Genomic DNA, 17,503 nt, shown 5'->3' on the forward strand with positions numbered 1-17,503 from the left:
AAAAATAACCATACAAATAAAGTGGCTTAAAAGAGGTATCGACACTCTCTGTAAATTTAAAAAGAGACAGGCCACCAGCACAGGAATTTACAGGACAACTCATCTGGCAGCTGCCATCGTCCTAGAGGGTGATGCTCAGGAGACAAGAAGAGAGCAACTGAAATGACTATCTGCAAGTAAAGGCACCTGGTCTGGAAACAGCATCGAGCTGGTGTTTTGCTTTCACATGGGGTGGGATTGGGGGAGATACTGGTGCTGATGGTTTGTCAGGACTTGCTACACTTACAAGAGCGTTATCCTATATCATGAGATATCTTAATTAGCACTTCCTTTAATCCACAGAAGGGCCTAAGCCTAAATTCATTAGATTGTCTCACACATGTTTAAGAGCTTTTATCGACTAGGAGTGCATTTGTCTCCTCGCTCAGTCCTCTCCCAGTACAGAAACACTTGGCCGCCTAAAAAAATGTCATCGTGATCAACCAAACATCTGTTCTGGTCTAGTCACTTGTGTAAAATTCACCTTTTCAGGCTGAAGGGTCCCAGCCTTCTGCTGAATACCTCAATTAAAAATATAATTAAAAAGTTACAGTCAATCCTTCTAAAAATAAACATAAAGAACTAGAGCATATACAGAAAACAAATAAGGTGGCATTGAAGGCGCCTAGGGCTACAAATTTGCTACCATAGTTTGAGTTTCAATTGTAATGAGTTCCCAGGCCATAGAGTGGACAATAAGACATATTATCCTTCTCCCTCGGTAATGGATGATGGACACTTTTTCCCTTGGGACTGATAAGAAACCTCCTCTGCACCAGCATTTAGAGCCATATTTGCAATTTTGTGACATCACCAGGGAAAAATAAAATGATACAGAGAAGAGTCTTTCGGGTTCTGTGTTCAGATGTAAATATCAGCTAACCAGGTAACTGTGCATCTCTCTGGAGTTGATGCTCAAAACCACGCCTGAGTGATTGCCTACAAAAATATAGAAACAAAAGGCCACCATTAGTGTATCTGAGGCACGTCACAACAAATCCCCCTTTTATTGCAGGGACAAGTCAATCGCATAAAAAGAGTGGCTTTATCAAACAACAGGTCAGGTGAAGGTTGGTGCAACAGCTCCATGTACCTACAACATACTTCCGCGCAAAGCTTTTGCTCATGATGGTGGATTTGTGGCGAATTCCTAGGGTTTCTATCCCGGTGACAGCATAAGTTGTTTCTCTTTGTGGCTTAAAAAGGTGTAGTTGTCTTGAGGGGTGCAGGTGAGGGAGGAGAATGGAACCTGAGGCATCCATTCGACATGACACTGACCTGGGACTGGACACTGACCGGCATCAGCAATAAGGGAACTCTGTAGCTGTTCAAGTTGCCACTTCTCCCAGAAGGAGTCACTGCAAGGTAATGGTGTTGAGGAGTCCCAAGGTGGGGGTTGCGATAAAGTAGGCAACATAAAATATATAGAAAACAAAAGAAGTGGATGGGTGAGTCTGGAAATACTGTACTGTGGAAATTCAAAAGTTATGAGAAGAGAGAGAACAAACAGAAACCCAGGCCTGTAACTCCCTGCTGTGCATGGAGCAGAGGCTGCTACTGACATCTCCCAGCAGGGAGGGAGAAAGCTCACCAGAACTAGAAAGGATCTCCATAGCATAGGGACCTTCTGCAAATAATGACATAAAACTGAATTTAATATAAAGCAGAAATTATAACATGTTTCATACTCTAGCCAGATAAAACAGAGGAGTATCATTAACAGGAATATTTTCTTGGCAGTACTGAGAGATCCTGGAGCTAGTGGAAAGTATTGCAAGTAACAAAACAGTACAGCAAGCAGAAGTATAGTTTTATGTCTTAAATAAAGTCTTGTGAATATAAGCTGTACAGTAGCTGACAAATATGGATGATTATGATCCACAGAAATGAGCTCTATTCTCTGCTGGAAATGCTGCTGGTGTCGACAACCTGGCAAGAGCACAAATCACCTCGAGATCTGCATTTGCTAACTGTCTTAAGTTTCACATCGAAACATCATGATCTTGCACTCTTTAACACTAATAATGCTCTGCCCAGATAGAAGATTTTTTTTTCTCTGAGAAGGAGTATAGGGCAAGTAAAGATTATTTCTGAATGCATTACAAATCAGGGTAATTCTTTATTCCAGCATCCCCAGGTACCTTATATAAATAGGCCATAAGGGATTTTCTACCAGTAAATGAAGTTATGCTTTTGTACATTATTAGAAGTGTTTGAATGCTCCACTTTAATAGGCATGTCTGCAAGGACTTTGTTAGCATTCAGCCTTCTCCTCTAAAGACCCTGGAGATAAGCTGATCAAACAATTTTAATTTAGACTTTGTTTTTCCAGGGTTGTTTCTGGAACTAACTCCGGTAAAGTCAGGAGTGCAATCAAGGTCATCTTGCAAAATCTGAATAAAAACACAGTGATACTCATACACAAAGGTTGTCAAAGAAAAGACAGAAATACACAAAGCAAAGCAGGAGGCTGGATTCTTCCCTTCTGCTCAAAGCTAACACCTTCAAGAACCTGGAAGCTGCACACAGTTCAACAAATGAAAATAAAGACATGGACAACAGACAATAAAAGTGAAACCCAAGATAAAGAAATCTCTCCTCTGCCAAAGGTCTGTCCTTCTCCAGGCTTCCTCTGGTGCAGGTAAAACACGTCTTCCATGGGTTCATGAAGACATTACAGTTGCCTGTGACACCATGAATCTACTGCTACAAATCCCAAAGGCTTTGGGTTATCTGATTTATTTTCACAAAATGTGTAGAAATGAAACAGGGGAGCTTTTTCCATTGTCCTACACTTTTCAAACTGTGACCTGAAAGCAGTCTGCACACAATGGTAAATTTTACAAGAAATGAACTTTATAGATCAGCACTCCGTGTTACATTAAAAATAACCACAGGGTGCCACAGCATATACACTTCCACCTGACACTGATATAATTTGCATGGGGAGATACTCACAGAAAGCTTCCCTCTCGGGTTCCTTACAACCACCCCATGAATACTAGAAAGTTACCAGCTAAATTAGGGAAGACTTAAGATACTTTTAATACAGGAATAAATTTAACATTTCTAATAATGAAAACTTTAAATGCCATTCGAATATGATGGCAAATAGAGCGGTGGATCTAGATACAATCCATCTGAAATAATGGAAACATTGACCCTACAGATCCTTCTGGTCTAAACTTCATCTTCCACTAATTCAGGGGATTACTGAGTTAATTCAACTGTTACCTATTATATCCTGTTTTACTAAATATAATTCCTCTCTGAAATTGTCCAGATAAGTCTCCTGACATTAAACTGTACTATCTCAGTACTCATGCTCTATATAGCATGTAATCCATACATTAGCCTGTATCACAAGCAAGCCAAAAGAAGATAACTGAGATAATCTTTTGTTAGTGGTGTTCTATTTGCTTCTTCCTGAGACTGAGCAGAAAATGAAAAAAAGCTAGAATGAAAAAAAAATCAATTAAAAATAAATGATTTATGAAAATTTTATAAACTAAAAATGAAGTTACCTCTTGCGTTACCTAGTGTTTGAGAGTCCAGATCATCATCAATAAACTCCTCACCCTGGATGATGTTCTGGGTGTCCTCACTATGATTAACAGGGCTTGTCATCTCCTGCTCTTTTTCATTGTGCATCTGGGCATAGACATTTCTGCCTGGCAGTTTCCTAAATTGGAAAAAGAGAAAAAGTCTTGTGATGGAGTTCCTTCATGTCACGCACACTCTGGCATCAGAGCAGAGCTCCAGCAAAGCAAAATCCTCCCAGAATCACAAAACACCACCAATCCCACCCTTCCTTAATTTTCTGTTCACAACTGAAACTTACCAACTCCTTATTCTCAGTCACAGTTTTATGAACCTGCCCTATCACGATGTTCATACCAACGTAATAATTAAGCATTAATTTCTGACTAAGATTGACAGACAATGAACAATACTGAAAAAAAATACTTAAAAACACAGAAAAACTACTTTAAGAACTCAAGCAATAAAAAGGCCGAACAGGCATTCATTCCTGGTTCCAGGTGTCTTCACAAACACTAAGCTGGGTCACAATTATCCTCCGATCACCCTGGTGAATTGGGTGACACTGACAGATGATTGCATTGACAGATACTCTCATACTCCATCAGGGTTGAGGAGAAAGAAGCAGGAGAAATCCAGGAGACAGGGAATGGAAAGTGAGCAGAGAGTGAAGAACCAGGAGGCCAGGACCAAGGGGTAAGGAGTAAGGAGGTAAACAGGCATCAATAAGGGCAAATAAGAAGACAGGGAAGGTTGGTGAAGTTAAGTAGACAGCACTGAAGGAGGCAGAGTGTAAATCTTGGCCCAGGACCACTGGAAACTGCTGAATTAGACAAAACTCTCTATAGCAGACAGCATTTAATTAATTCATTCTGATCTGAACCTAGAAAACAAAAAAGCATGTTATCAAATGGCTCTCTCAGCTCTAATGAGCAATTAGCACCATGGCTGAGAATGGGAGGCTTAAAACTTAGTATTGATAAAGATTAACTTAAATCAAGACTTTGTAAAATCAAAGGGAATCAACAGAGACTTTGAACTTTGCAACAGAATTTATGGTTTAAACATTTAATGAGAGCCATACCCTTGGCTGTAGCTGCATTTGCTTGCAACCTGCCTGGGCACCTAAGGACATTTTTTCCTAGGCACCAAGCAGACACTTCTCATTGGGGAGCTGCAGGTTGTGAGCTCTGTTTTCTACACTGCAAGAAGCAGCTTGACAGCTTGATCAGCATGACAGCAGATCATGGCTGTCAAAGTCTGTGCTTAAACAATGATTATTGCAACAGGCAGACAATGAGAAGAAAAGAGAAAATGGGGTTGAACTGCTGAGGTTAAGCTGCGGTTTCTGCTGAGCTCCTTTAGACAGTGAGAAGACAGAAAAGGTGACACTCATTTTTAGGTATCTCTCTGAAAATGACCATCTTCTGCTCGTTGTTCTGGCAGCAGCTTGAAAGCTGGATAAATACACAGGTTGCTCTGTCTTCTCTAGGCTTTTGAAGGTGACCTATCTTTAAATGCCATTTCAGAAGAAAGGTTCTTCATCAGGTGGCACCACCTTGGTTCGAGATAAAAGTTACTGCAGCAAACTATTTTGAACAGCACCTTGTATTGTATCAAATTAGAATAAACAGAAATTGCTAAACAAGAAAGATGGCTAATGAGGACCTCCTCCCTTTAATTTGAACTATCCAAGAGATAAACTGCATCCTATATACCTATACATGTACACACACATATAAGTACAGGTATTTCTATACACACACACAAAATTATATATATATATACAGAAATCAGGTATTTTATCCCATTATTTATAAGCAGCACAAAGAAATAAATCTGGTTGTTATTGCTCTTTTCTGTATCTCAGTGAGCATGGAGTAAATAAGGCACAGGACTAACCAAATGCAAAGGACAAGGACGGAAAGAAGGTCTGAAAGCACAACGCTGTGCTATGACAACCACTTCAACAGGTCCGAGGGCTCCTCCAACACCAGCATACACATAAAGCCAAGCCTGACATCACTCTCCTCCCATTAACTGAATGAAAAAAAGCCACACTGAAAGGGGGAAGGACATTTCTCATTATCAAAACAAATATAGTAGGTAATTAATTTTGATTTCTTTTTCTAGGGCCAGTAACTCCCTGTTTATAAGACTGTTTTTAATGTGTCTTCTAATGAAACTGGTAATGTGGAAAACATCCCTCTCAATATCCCTCTCAATCAGACCTGCATCAAACCTGTCAAATTGTTCACTTTCAATCCACCGCCAAATGCCTAAGGGAAACAAACCCCAGCAGAATGTCTTTGCAACACATCTGCAGAATTAGCACATATGTTTCTGCAATAATTAGGAGACCTTCTCAAAACTGTATTTCTGACAGATTGTATAAGCATCAGTGGCATTATCAAAATATTTTTGACATAATAAAAGTGCTATCTATCTCAAAACCATATGGCACATCAGTCCTTTGCCGTTAAGTAAGGGGAGCAGAGCTGCTAGTCTAACTGTTGTCTTCCTAGGCTGAAGGACCTCTCTGAAACCAGGTCAGTAAGGTGTGTCTGGTGCAAAACCTGAGGTTTCAACACACATCTCTGGTAAGACTTTCTAGCTAGAGATCACTACAATCACAACACACACTAATATATTAAGGTGTTTCTGAATGAAGAAACCTCACAAGTTCACAAATAACCATATTGTTGTTAAGAGCATTCCTTTATGGGTTATGGATAAAAGGAGAAAAGGTGTAAACAGTTATTTCACACTCACCTAAACCTCATGAGCCAAATCCTGCTAAGTGCAGATCCTTCGTGGAAGGTATAAAGTTGAGGTACGTCAGTGACTCTTATGTACTTTCCTTTGCTACTCACACTTACAGAGGAAAGCATCTTAATTTACAACATGGAGTATGGAAGGGAGGGAGAATATTACAGTCTTGTAAAGGCATACACTATAGGCATTTGACCTTTTATACATTACAGAGATCTTTACGTGTTTCATATTGGTTCAGTTTTACAAGTAAGAGACTCATCAGACTGAAAAAAAATGACAGTCCAAGCCTTTTCAAGAGGCATTTTTAACACATGTGCCAGACATTCTGTTTATCATGGACAACTGCACTGGGGGATGAAACAGGATGTGGATACTGAATCCTTGCTAAACATGGGCCTGATTCTGACAATTTTACAGTCACTCCTCACTGCTCTAATATGTAGGAATGAAGCTGCTACCCTAATTATACAGAGAAAAACCCTTGTGTACCCTGATGTGCTTTGCTCTTCTTAAGGAAGCAATTTATGTTGAGTCCAGTGTAACTGTTTGAAGTAGGCAGAGCCGAAATGCTTGGGTCTACATAAAAGACTACAGTGAAAACATGACAAGACATGAAATTTGACCCAAGAGATCTATATCAGCAATATGAAAATTGAAAGCACATTTTTAAGAACAGAGAAAAAATTATGCAATAGTTTCTTTTGGGGGTTTACTCTTCAGCTGCAAAATGCATGTGCTTTGCATCCATCACTGGAGACAATTACCTCTGCTGAGCAACACTCCATGGTTTACATTTTTGGTTCCTTTTGTTTTCTCTGTAGCATTTTATTTCAATAATGAAGAAGAAGAAATTTTCATGCCTGGTTTGAGGACCATAAAAATATGAACTGAAGACTTAATTCTGCACAGAATAACTGACGAACATCAGAGCACATGGCTTTCACCAACCACTCTGGGTCCCACACCTTTTAGAAGATACTCCAGGAAGTGTTTTTTTCCCCTCCCTATATTCACAAATTCTATTCAGTTCATACCCCAGACTGTTTGCACTTAAAATGTTCAGCAGTAAGGAACAGCAGGAGGGAAATGAGATATTGATTCCCACTCATTTAAACTCTCTAGTTTATTTGGCTTTCAATTCCTTCCTTGTGGAGCCAATATTCATTGGCCTTTATGCAACTTCATTCATCTTCCAGAGGCTTGATTAAGATTCTGTTTAGTATAAAAAATAGGAACATATTCACATGGCAAAGGATATGGAACAATGTAGCATTCTCTTGGAACTTTTATTTTTATACTTTTATTTTATTTTAGTTTTATTTAACTAACAATAATAATAATCCATTAAATAGAATACTTTATTGTGATGTTGGCTTTAATATGTTTGGATTAATGTTCAGATGACTGACTTCTTTGTGCTTTAAGGCACTCCTGATAAACTTGCCTCTTTCATTTCAGAAATCTTTTTTACATGTTATTACTTTGATTTCTGGGGAAGCTTTTATGAAATATTATGGATCATTAAATTAGTGCCTGTTTGCTACAACTAAATGGCATAGACTGGGACTAAACTTGCTCTCATGGAACATAAAAGTAGTATAAGCAAGGTGGGGAAAAAAGATAGCTTTTCTTCAGAGACTGAAAATGAGATAGTAAGTCAATGAGGCAGAAAGATAACAGTTCTGCTCCAGATTGTGGTAACGACCCAGGAGGGGGTTCATTTACAAAAAGTGGCACTTGATAGTAGTGGGAGATAAAAAACCACACAAAATGGCATAAAGTTGGCTGAAATAGATTCATGGCAATTTGTGAAAACAATGTATGCAGCTTTAAATATGGTGGCAGCAGTTTGCATACAAATTAAAAGATGAAGATTTTCACATTCTCTTAAGAGAACTATATTTGCTACTATTAACCAGGTAAAGTACTTAAGCAGAAAAGCCAACTATTTGCTCTAGTTTTGCTACTCTAATGCCCTGTTGCTATACAGAAGTAAAAAATAAGAAAAGAATTATTTCAGATCTTCCACTACCAACATAACGATTACATGGCAGCTTTTATGTGGCTAAAGTATAATTTTCCTTTCCTCCACTTTGCCTAGAGCAGACAGTGCTATTTACCTTCTCTATGCTGTTGCATAGGACCCCACACCATAGAAGCTTGCTCTGAAAGGATGAAGAAATCTTTTATGGATGGCAACTTGAAACCCACAAAAAAATATAAACATTGTTTCAAAGGGAATGGAAGAAGTGTGTTTTTACTGAATCAAATTTAGTAAAGAAGGTATGGTATAGAAACAAATATATGCAGGTCCCAGATCTGCATTAAAAAATAGATCTGATTTCTCAAAAATATTTTCCAGCTGCTTCATGTTGTTCTGGTCAAAAGAAGCAGCTGTAGTCCATTGTATCTGGATGTTTAAACAACTGAAGCATACTAGTGAGTATTGTAACATATTGTTTGCTTGAGGCATCAGATCCGTGATTTCCATACTCAGAATGCAAGAACAAAGAAAAGGCAAATTATTCTTGGCTTGCCCACCATCCATGTTCATTGTCTGCGCTGCCTCTTGTGCCACAGCCACAGTCAGATTTAGCAGCTGGGATATTACCTCTCACTCCTTACTGCCACTGTGAAAATTTCCCCAAAACTATCTAAACCAACCTTTGTTCATTAGTGGGATATGACTAGAATTAGTTTTTAAAACTATCAACATTTATAATTTAAAATTTATTTTTCATTTACTGGATAAAAATAGCCCTAATCTGAATTACCTACCTACTCTGATCACAAAGGATCAAAATTATGCATGTCTCGAGACTTTTCAGCTTTCTGTTTTTTTTTCTCTAAAGCAACTAACCACTTTCAGGATTGCCAGGAGTTGCTGCACAAGCTCTGGGCACTCCAGCACCAGTTTTTCAAGCACATGTTTCTGGGCAGAAGTGGCTGGATGCACAAATAGGCAATCAGATAAAGTGGGGGAGGCAGGGGGGCGGGGAGGATGGGGAGATGAAATGATAAATGCTTGCAATTTTACTGTATATAAGAACAGAGGTCAGCAGTCATCTTAGTCAGTGTTTAAGTATTTGGGATTAGGGTATATTGAAAATTATGTAACCCGCAGTCACCTAATCATTAACTAGACAGCCATGACAGCTCTGATTATCCAGCAGACCCTACATTTTTAGTTCTGATTAGAGTGGTGGGAAGTAATACAATTTTAATCTTTTCTTTTTATATGACATTCCTTAAGGAGTGATGAGACTGTGTTGGTTTTTACTACACATATAGCTAATCAGCCAAAATCCCACTACCTCTATATGATTTTGCCTCTGTTCTTCCCCTACCCCCTACTTAATTAGCTAAAATACTCTGTTCATTTTCCTCATATAAGAAATCTGACACAGAATCTTATAGGACTGTTATTTTTAGATTACTGGTCTGCGTCAAACTAATTTTGTGAGATTTACTTTTTGCAAGGGACACCAGCTTTTAGCTCTGGGTATTGCAGTTTTCAAAAACTGTCAGATCAAACAGGAGCAAGCAAGTTTCATCATAGCTGCCCTGATTGCCCTGAAAGATTCATGAAAAAAAGAGATATTAGATTAGTCCCTGGTGTCTTGTCAACAACATCTTTCATCTTGCATTCCTTCCTGACAAAAATGAGTGTAAATTAAGATCAGAGTTCTTACGACGTGAATTTCAGAGATAATCCAGGCAGGGAGAGCAGTGACCACACCTGGGGACAAGGTGCCTCAGCACTCAGAAACCATCAGGCAGTTTGGACAGGTTTCTCCATTTTCTATGGAAGCTGTACTACAGCCTACACAGAAGTTCACTATTTTGTCTTTACGTTTCATCACAAGTCCTGAACAGTGCATCTGCTCATTGCAAATGGATGAAATGCTCTCATGTATGAAGCTGTAACCTCCCTGCCAATTCAGTCACCACCTGCAAGCCAGGCTTTTCACCTTGCATCTTTCAGGGTACCAAATTTACCCTTAAGTAAAGAACTGTCCCTCGGGCCAGCAAAGACAGAGAGAGAGAATAGTCCAAGGTGTGTCCATGCAATCTCCCCATCAAACCTGCTTTGCTTGTGCCCTGATGACAACTGCAATTCCTACAGACCCAATCAGTGTAGTGATAATACTAAGATTAATAAACCTTTGTCTGATCCAGGGAGGAAAAGGAGTTTTAACCCTTTTCTGAAGGGAATATCTATCAACTTACATCAATGAAAGGAAAGCACCACCAAATGTCTTCCATCTCTGCCTTAATTTTGTGAATTGTACATAAAAATTATAGACAGTATTAACATTTCAACATTTTATATATGTCTGTACTTTCTATGTGAAAATAATCCATATTTATATTTGCATGTGTTTTCTGAGTTACCATAGCGCCCATAAAGTGTTCTTCTACTGAAATGACCTCCTAAAATTGAACAACTTTTGTTGCCTATGGCATTCTTTCAGCAAATTAATTTTTAATAAACAGGCACACAATATTGACAAACAACCTTTGTGCATTACAACCTGTAATCTTTATAAAGGACACTCAGTCTCTATGGACCAGTTTGTAAACTTACATACTCACTGTACTGACTTTAAAGGGGCTATACTTGCAAGTAAATACTCCATGGGGATCCAGGTATTCATCATCTGCCTTTACAAACACAGTAAAGACTTTTTTTAAGGGATTAAAGATTTGGGTGGGGGAGGAGTTCATGGGGAGCACACAGGGAAAAAGTGATTTTTCAAACCTAGCACCAATTAGGCACTCAATATTCCTTGAAGATCAAATTGCAAATGAAGGATGCAACTAAAATAGACTGTCATCTTAGAAAAGCTAAGCAGGATTCTCTCAAATACCTCAGAAACAGATATGATATGATATATGATACGAAATGATATGATATGGACTAAAATTGAATACTACTACATGGTCCTTTATCAATGCCAATAGCAGTTTTCAGGCTACTGAGAAACATCTGAATATATCTCAGAATTCTCCTCACTTGCACCTAAATTAAAACCCCACAAAATTTAAATGCAAATTATTTTCACCATTTATATATAGAAGTATGCGAGACATTAAGGCTTGTAATTTGCAAATTGTACTATATTTTCCTCCTTAATAAAAGCTCTATTTATAAAGCAATGGTTCATTGGGCATTTTAGAAAGAACTCAAGGAAAATAATTTTTTCTTCCTTTCTTGAATATTTTATACTTCTTTTGCCATACAGTAATTGTGTCTGTTATTTAATTGCTCTCATTTAAGAGCTAATAAAAGATATAAATCATACAGCTTTCAAAAGATATCACAAGAAAGCTTTATGATCCCACACTACAAATAGCAAATCCTCCACGTATTGCTACTGAAATAATATAATTACATCACATCAACCATTTTTATGCTTCTCCTTGCTGCAGGCACCTAAAATAGTGAAATGGATTTTTATTCAGTTGTAGACAGTCTGATACAGTATTCTGTGCTTTGTCCTTTAGAGCAACCAGCCACTATGAGCTCTAAGAAACTTAGGTGCTGCAGAAAAATGAGAGATTCTTGGAAAAACAAGGGGTTTTCTCTATTGACTTAAATTTTTTTTTCTAAACAAACTCTATTTAAACCCTACCTATGCTTAATGCTGTCACAAACTCAGTGCTGCACCCATTTCTACAAACTTACTTTGATTTCAAATAAAAAGCAATCTTTAAAGAATGAGCCAAATCAATAAGAACCCTCACTGAGTAAGGACATCAGGATTTGATGATGATGAAAGCTTGTTCCCAGTATGCTCAAACCCAGTAGCTTCTAACTGCCCCAGAGATACAAAAATAACAAGAGCACAGTCAATGATTACCCAAATTGTCAACAAGAACAAAATTATTTAAATTGTACAGCACCCTAATAGATACAATTAAAATAAACTGCAGACTCAAAAAAAAAAAAAAGACCTATCATACCGTCAAAGGCTGGCATGGTATCCCTTGTCAATTTTGAGAACATACCTCTCATAAAGGACACTTTCAGAATTATTTCTCCTCTCAACACACTTTAGTGTCAAATTAACACTAATCTATTTCTATCACTCATTCTATGTGGCATTGTTCAAGCAATTAAAATGTAATGTGTGCAAAGAGAAACTCCAGAGAACTACATGTTTCGATAAAACCTATTTTTTTTAAGCAAAACAGCACTGCAGACTAACTCGTTATCCCAAAAGCTTTAGTTTATTCATAACTGCTAGGAGCAATGAGGTAGGAATTCATCAGGAATATTTTAGCTCAGCTCGCTTTCTTGATTATATTATTTAGACAAGCTGAACAAACTCTCCACAGTTTCCATATTCTGCTATTTATCTTGTAAAAGAAAGCAAGCATCAGCCCAGTACCTTAACGTCTAAAGAGTTCAGAAAAATACAATTTTCAAAGCAGTGGACTTTTTGCAGTTCTTCAAGGTATCTCCTTTTCAAATAACAAACTCTGTGTTGCTGATCTATGGATAAATCTAGTCCTTAAAATGTATATGTTGTTGATTAAGGTTTACTTGCCTTTTGAACTTGTAGAGGATGAAAGCCCCAACTGCGACTAGACAAATAACAAAGAGAACCACAATAGCCCAGTAGCCACCACCTCCTCCAATCCTCTGAGAGTCTGAAATATGAAATAAAAGAACAGTTTAGTACATCCTCTTTCAGTTCAGTCACATTCTTAGGGGGTTTTTTCTATGTAATTGTCAGGTCAAAAACATTTTTTTTTTTTGTTATTTCTGTAACCTCTTCTTTTCACTCCATTTGTAGCCTCTTCAAAAAGGCAACCACACAAAATTAAGTGGTGACTTGTGACTGAAGGACAGAGGACCAATTAAAACAAAAACAAAACCCTGAAGACTGAATTATTTGCATACTCACTGGGTTTTTTTTTTCCGGGAATCTAAAGTTATCACAGCAAATTCTCACACACCCTAAGTATATGTGTTGCAAAAGCAGGGCTGTATTAATTTCACAGATGGAGAAACTAATGCTCTGAACAACAAATGAACTCATCAAGGTCATACACTGGTAAAGGCTGGAATGAACATGGGCTTCTTTCAATCCCAGCCTTCTGTGCTGGCTAACAAATGCTAGCCCTGTAAACCAGATGAGATACTGCAGCAAAACTGTAGCACAATTCTACATTACAGGCCAGATAAAAGAGCTTTGTCTTCTACAGAGAGATGACAGCTAAAATATGGTAGTAGTATTTACATAAATGGATTGTGGTCAGCTAAGCTTTTCTCCAACAACACAATGAAATAAGAAAGAAGGATATATTATGGTACAATACACAAACAAAAACTACAGGACATTCTAATACAAGGCTCATGTCAAAGGCGAACTTTCTGGTCAAAACATTTTAACTTATCAGTGTTCAAAATACACACACAAGTATGCAGACAGACTTTCTTCAACCAGTTTCCAGGTACATAGTGAACCCAGAGATGCAGGAAATGCATGCAAAAAGCTGTTTCCATTTGTTTCAAACACAGAAAAAGGATATAATTTATCTCTGGACAGGATTAACAATGCAGAGACCCTACAGCAAGCTCCACACCAGTTGAGTTGAAGATCAGAGATACAAGGCAGACATGCAAGGCTATGTCCCAGACCCCTGGAGTTATATCTGCAGAGTTAATAGCTGAAGTAAAGAAACTGTTTTCTCAGCAACCAGTGCAGCCAAACTGCTTCACCAAGTAGGTTTTTTTGAAGCCTCGTTGGCTCTTCCTTCAGGGCACTCTTTTGTATAATGTAGGTATTTAGTTAACGTCATGGTTGCACAGAAAAAAGCAAGAACCTTCTGAAACAAATCATGAGGCATGACAAAATGGAAATATGTAAGAAATATTTATTTGGTGGTGATTGTTAACAAGTGCCAAATCAAAATATACCCATATATACATGCATGCGTGTATGTGTATGTATATATTTACATACATACACATATATACACATATATATTTATGTGTGTATCTATATGTAACAAGTACCCAATAAGTTTATATGTATGTGTGTACATATACACATCTACAGTGATATGAAGATTTTCTCAACTTATCAGAATTCAAACAGGCATCCAAAGGTTGGTCTGTTGGAAGCTTTGCTTATATATTTACCTGAACTGGAGTCAGCTAAAGTCACTAAGACCCAGTATCCTCCCCTCAGAAAGAAACTGATGTTGTGTGCATTCAAGGCCTGCTTTATAGCCGCTATTCTCTGAAAATACAACAGAAAGAATGTCAGACGTCTCGCGCTCAGTTCCGCTTGGAGAGACTCAATGCTCTAAAAAGGAAAACCTCTGGTTCATTAAATGGTGAGAAACTCAGACAGCATTTGTCAGCGATGACCTGAAATCTTAAAGAAATTCCATATTTAAAAATCATGCAAAACTCCACAAGCCATAAAAGCTGAAAATGTCAAATCTTTATAGCCAAATCTTTCTTTCTGCTTACTAAAGCCTTTAAGTTTACCCAGTATGTGACAGATAGCCTGTCATTTGCATGCGCTATTTGGTTTACCTTGGTCATAACTCACTTAATACATAATCCATATTAAAAACTCTCCATCCTTCTAGCCTATCAGAAGAAAACCAGCAATGTCGTTTTACATTTCTTGCTATGAAAAGTAACTGCTATTTGATCATGAACTGCATGTCATAATTTACCTCATCTCCTTACCTATAATGGGATGGATTCCATTTATACCTCATTTCTAACAATACTCTGTAGAAATATATACATCCATCCATGTGGAAAAAATCAGGATTTCTCCTATTTTTCCTCAGTGGATAGAGCACAGTAAAATATGGTCTTTCACATTTTTATGGAGCAGAACCATTAAATATACCATCATATCCTAACCCCAGAAGACAAATTGTCTGAAGCTTCCCTTCTACTTGCTTGTGTCTTCAACATGGGTAATTTTCTAAAAGATCAAAGCTAGTTTTATACTCTATATCTTATAATTTAGGACACGACTTCCCACAGGATGCCAAATTAGAAATATGCTTTATATCCATGAAACCTTCATGAGTAACTCCTTTTATGATATTATCAATTACAGTGCTCATCTTTGAACAAGCCTTTGCAGTATAATAGATACAAATCTCTGTAGTCTCTCTCATGTTATGGACAGAGACCACACAAAAGTTCAAATTCAAATATTCCTCATATTGAGGAATATCTAGCTTCTGAACCCATTCCACTGACTTTATTACTTTTTTGTTGGGGAATGACTCAACACAATGGTGAGGTGAGCATGGCTTCAGTTATTTTACAAGACAATTACTCCAGATAGCTCCTAAGTATTTATCTTTTTTGCCCGACATCTGAAAAGAGAATGGATATGACAACTATATTGATTAGCAGCCTTTGAAGTGATGCTGGCACCACTGAAATAGAGTTACTTAGTCTCAGTCCAGGTTCATTCACATGTTCATGGTGTACAATGCAAGTGGGACCAGTACTTTAAGCTAATCGGACTTTCAACCAATAAATGAAATTGCTGAGCCCCATAACTTTGGATACATTTTATTTTCCTGTCAGATGTTTGAGGAATCCATCACTTGCTCTGGTTTCTGCTTAAGTCTCTAACAACTGTTCGTTATTTCTCTCCCCATCCCTGAGTTCCCAGCCAAGCCTATATGAACTACAATTCCACAGGTCAAAAATGTGAATCTCATGTGAATCCAGCCAAAGGTTCTGGCTTATTTATTTCACTGTTAGACTGATGCTTGCTTCAGTACTCATGGGGTTTTTTTCTGCCCCGAGGTATCTGTCAAGCACAGTGCCGCCATCTTTCCAACTTCTCAACAAAAAAATACGGTGTTTGGAGCTCTTCCCTAAACTCTCTAAGTTAAGGTTCCTATACTAGCATTTGAATTTTCTGTCTTTTTCTACATCTTCTCCAATGACAATATTTGAACATGTGAACACAATGGCTCCTGCACTGAGGTATAAGAATGCAAAAATAATGACACCATTCAAACTCTTACCCACTTACTTATGCATCTGGGAGTCTGACTTGCCCTTTTTGTTAAAGCAGCTCTCTGGGAATTCTCATTTAGTAGTTTGTCTAGATAGAGTCCCAAATGCACTTTAATTGACTCTTTCAACTGGACTCATCCCATCTTTCAACTGGACTCATCCCATCTGACATCAGATATGTAATAGAGATGCATAAATTACGCGACCAAGTCTTCCTCTAGAGTCAATGACTAGAATTAAATACTTTTGAAATAACTATGTTCTTAAAACCAGGTCAAATCACACTCAACTTTTATTTCTACATGCACAAATTAGAAAGAGAAAGGGCTTTCAACAGAATGGAAGCAAACTTCAGAATTATCCAAAGGGCTCCTGCTACTACACTGCCAACTTACTTATGACCTTCGCCATTGCTGGCTACTTTTATCAGTAATGACTCCTATTCCAGATCACTAACTTCATAAATAGCACCACATCACAACACTATGTAAAACACCAATAGAAACTCCACCAAGTAGGTGTTCTTGCCTGACCAAGAAAATACTGCCTTCAACAATCCTTCTGAAATCACTTAATAAACCAAATCTAAAAGGTTTTCAGCCAAGAAGAAACAGGTTCTCTTTAAGGGAAGACATTTCATAACTATGTCTAAGTTAAGGATTTCAGGGACATCTCCTCCAAATGTGCAGAAAGCATTCTGCATTGGTGAGTTCACACAACAGTGTCACAACACTGACTTTGAGAACTGGCACAAGCAGCATGACAAAGCACATCCTTCCAGTGATACATGATGACAACCTTCAAGATTCTCTTCTGGTAACAGAAGATTACAAATCTTTAAACAAGTGACATCATGAGTATTTTCCTGTTCACTTAACCAGTTACTGCTTCCAAGTTTATTTACATAGGGTATATTTTCAGGATATTTCTCAAGTCACAGTGGATTCTGATACAAAACATTTTATCAAAATTTGTGCCATTCAATTCTAAATTAACAAATTTATATGCACATATCAATAGCTAAAGTACTGTCCCTTAGCAATAATATGCTCTACAGCATTGTACTCAGTAAAGCAATCAGTGTTGAAATGTGATACCAGTGATACCTGAATTTTTACCATTGGA

At 37.8% G+C, this 17,503-nt stretch overlaps 1 protein-coding gene across 1 annotated transcript in view; it reads right to left on the bottom strand.

Moving 5' to 3' along the window:
• Nucleotides 1-954: 954 nt before the first annotated feature.
• SORCS2 (sortilin-related VPS10 domain containing receptor 2) overlaps nt 955-17,503 on the bottom strand; it is a gene marked incomplete at its 5' end in the record, with an annotated part of 49,005 nt that continues 32,456 nt past the window's right edge. The window contains 5 exons of the mRNA XM_010076814.1: nt 955-978; nt 1,318-1,397; nt 3,564-3,721; nt 12,909-13,011; nt 14,510-14,609. Of these exons, the coding sequence (XP_010075116.1) occupies nt 955-978; nt 1,318-1,397; nt 3,564-3,721; nt 12,909-13,011; nt 14,510-14,609 (465 nt within the window). The remainder of the gene's footprint in view (nt 979-1,317; nt 1,398-3,563; nt 3,722-12,908; nt 13,012-14,509; nt 14,610-17,503) is intronic.

The sequence above is a fragment of the Pterocles gutturalis genome, unplaced genomic scaffold (assembly GCF_000699245.1).
Source record: "Pterocles gutturalis isolate BGI_N339 unplaced genomic scaffold, ASM69924v1 scaffold8, whole genome shotgun sequence".
NCBI classification, from domain to species: domain Eukaryota; kingdom Metazoa; phylum Chordata; class Aves; order Pterocliformes; family Pteroclidae; genus Pterocles; species Pterocles gutturalis.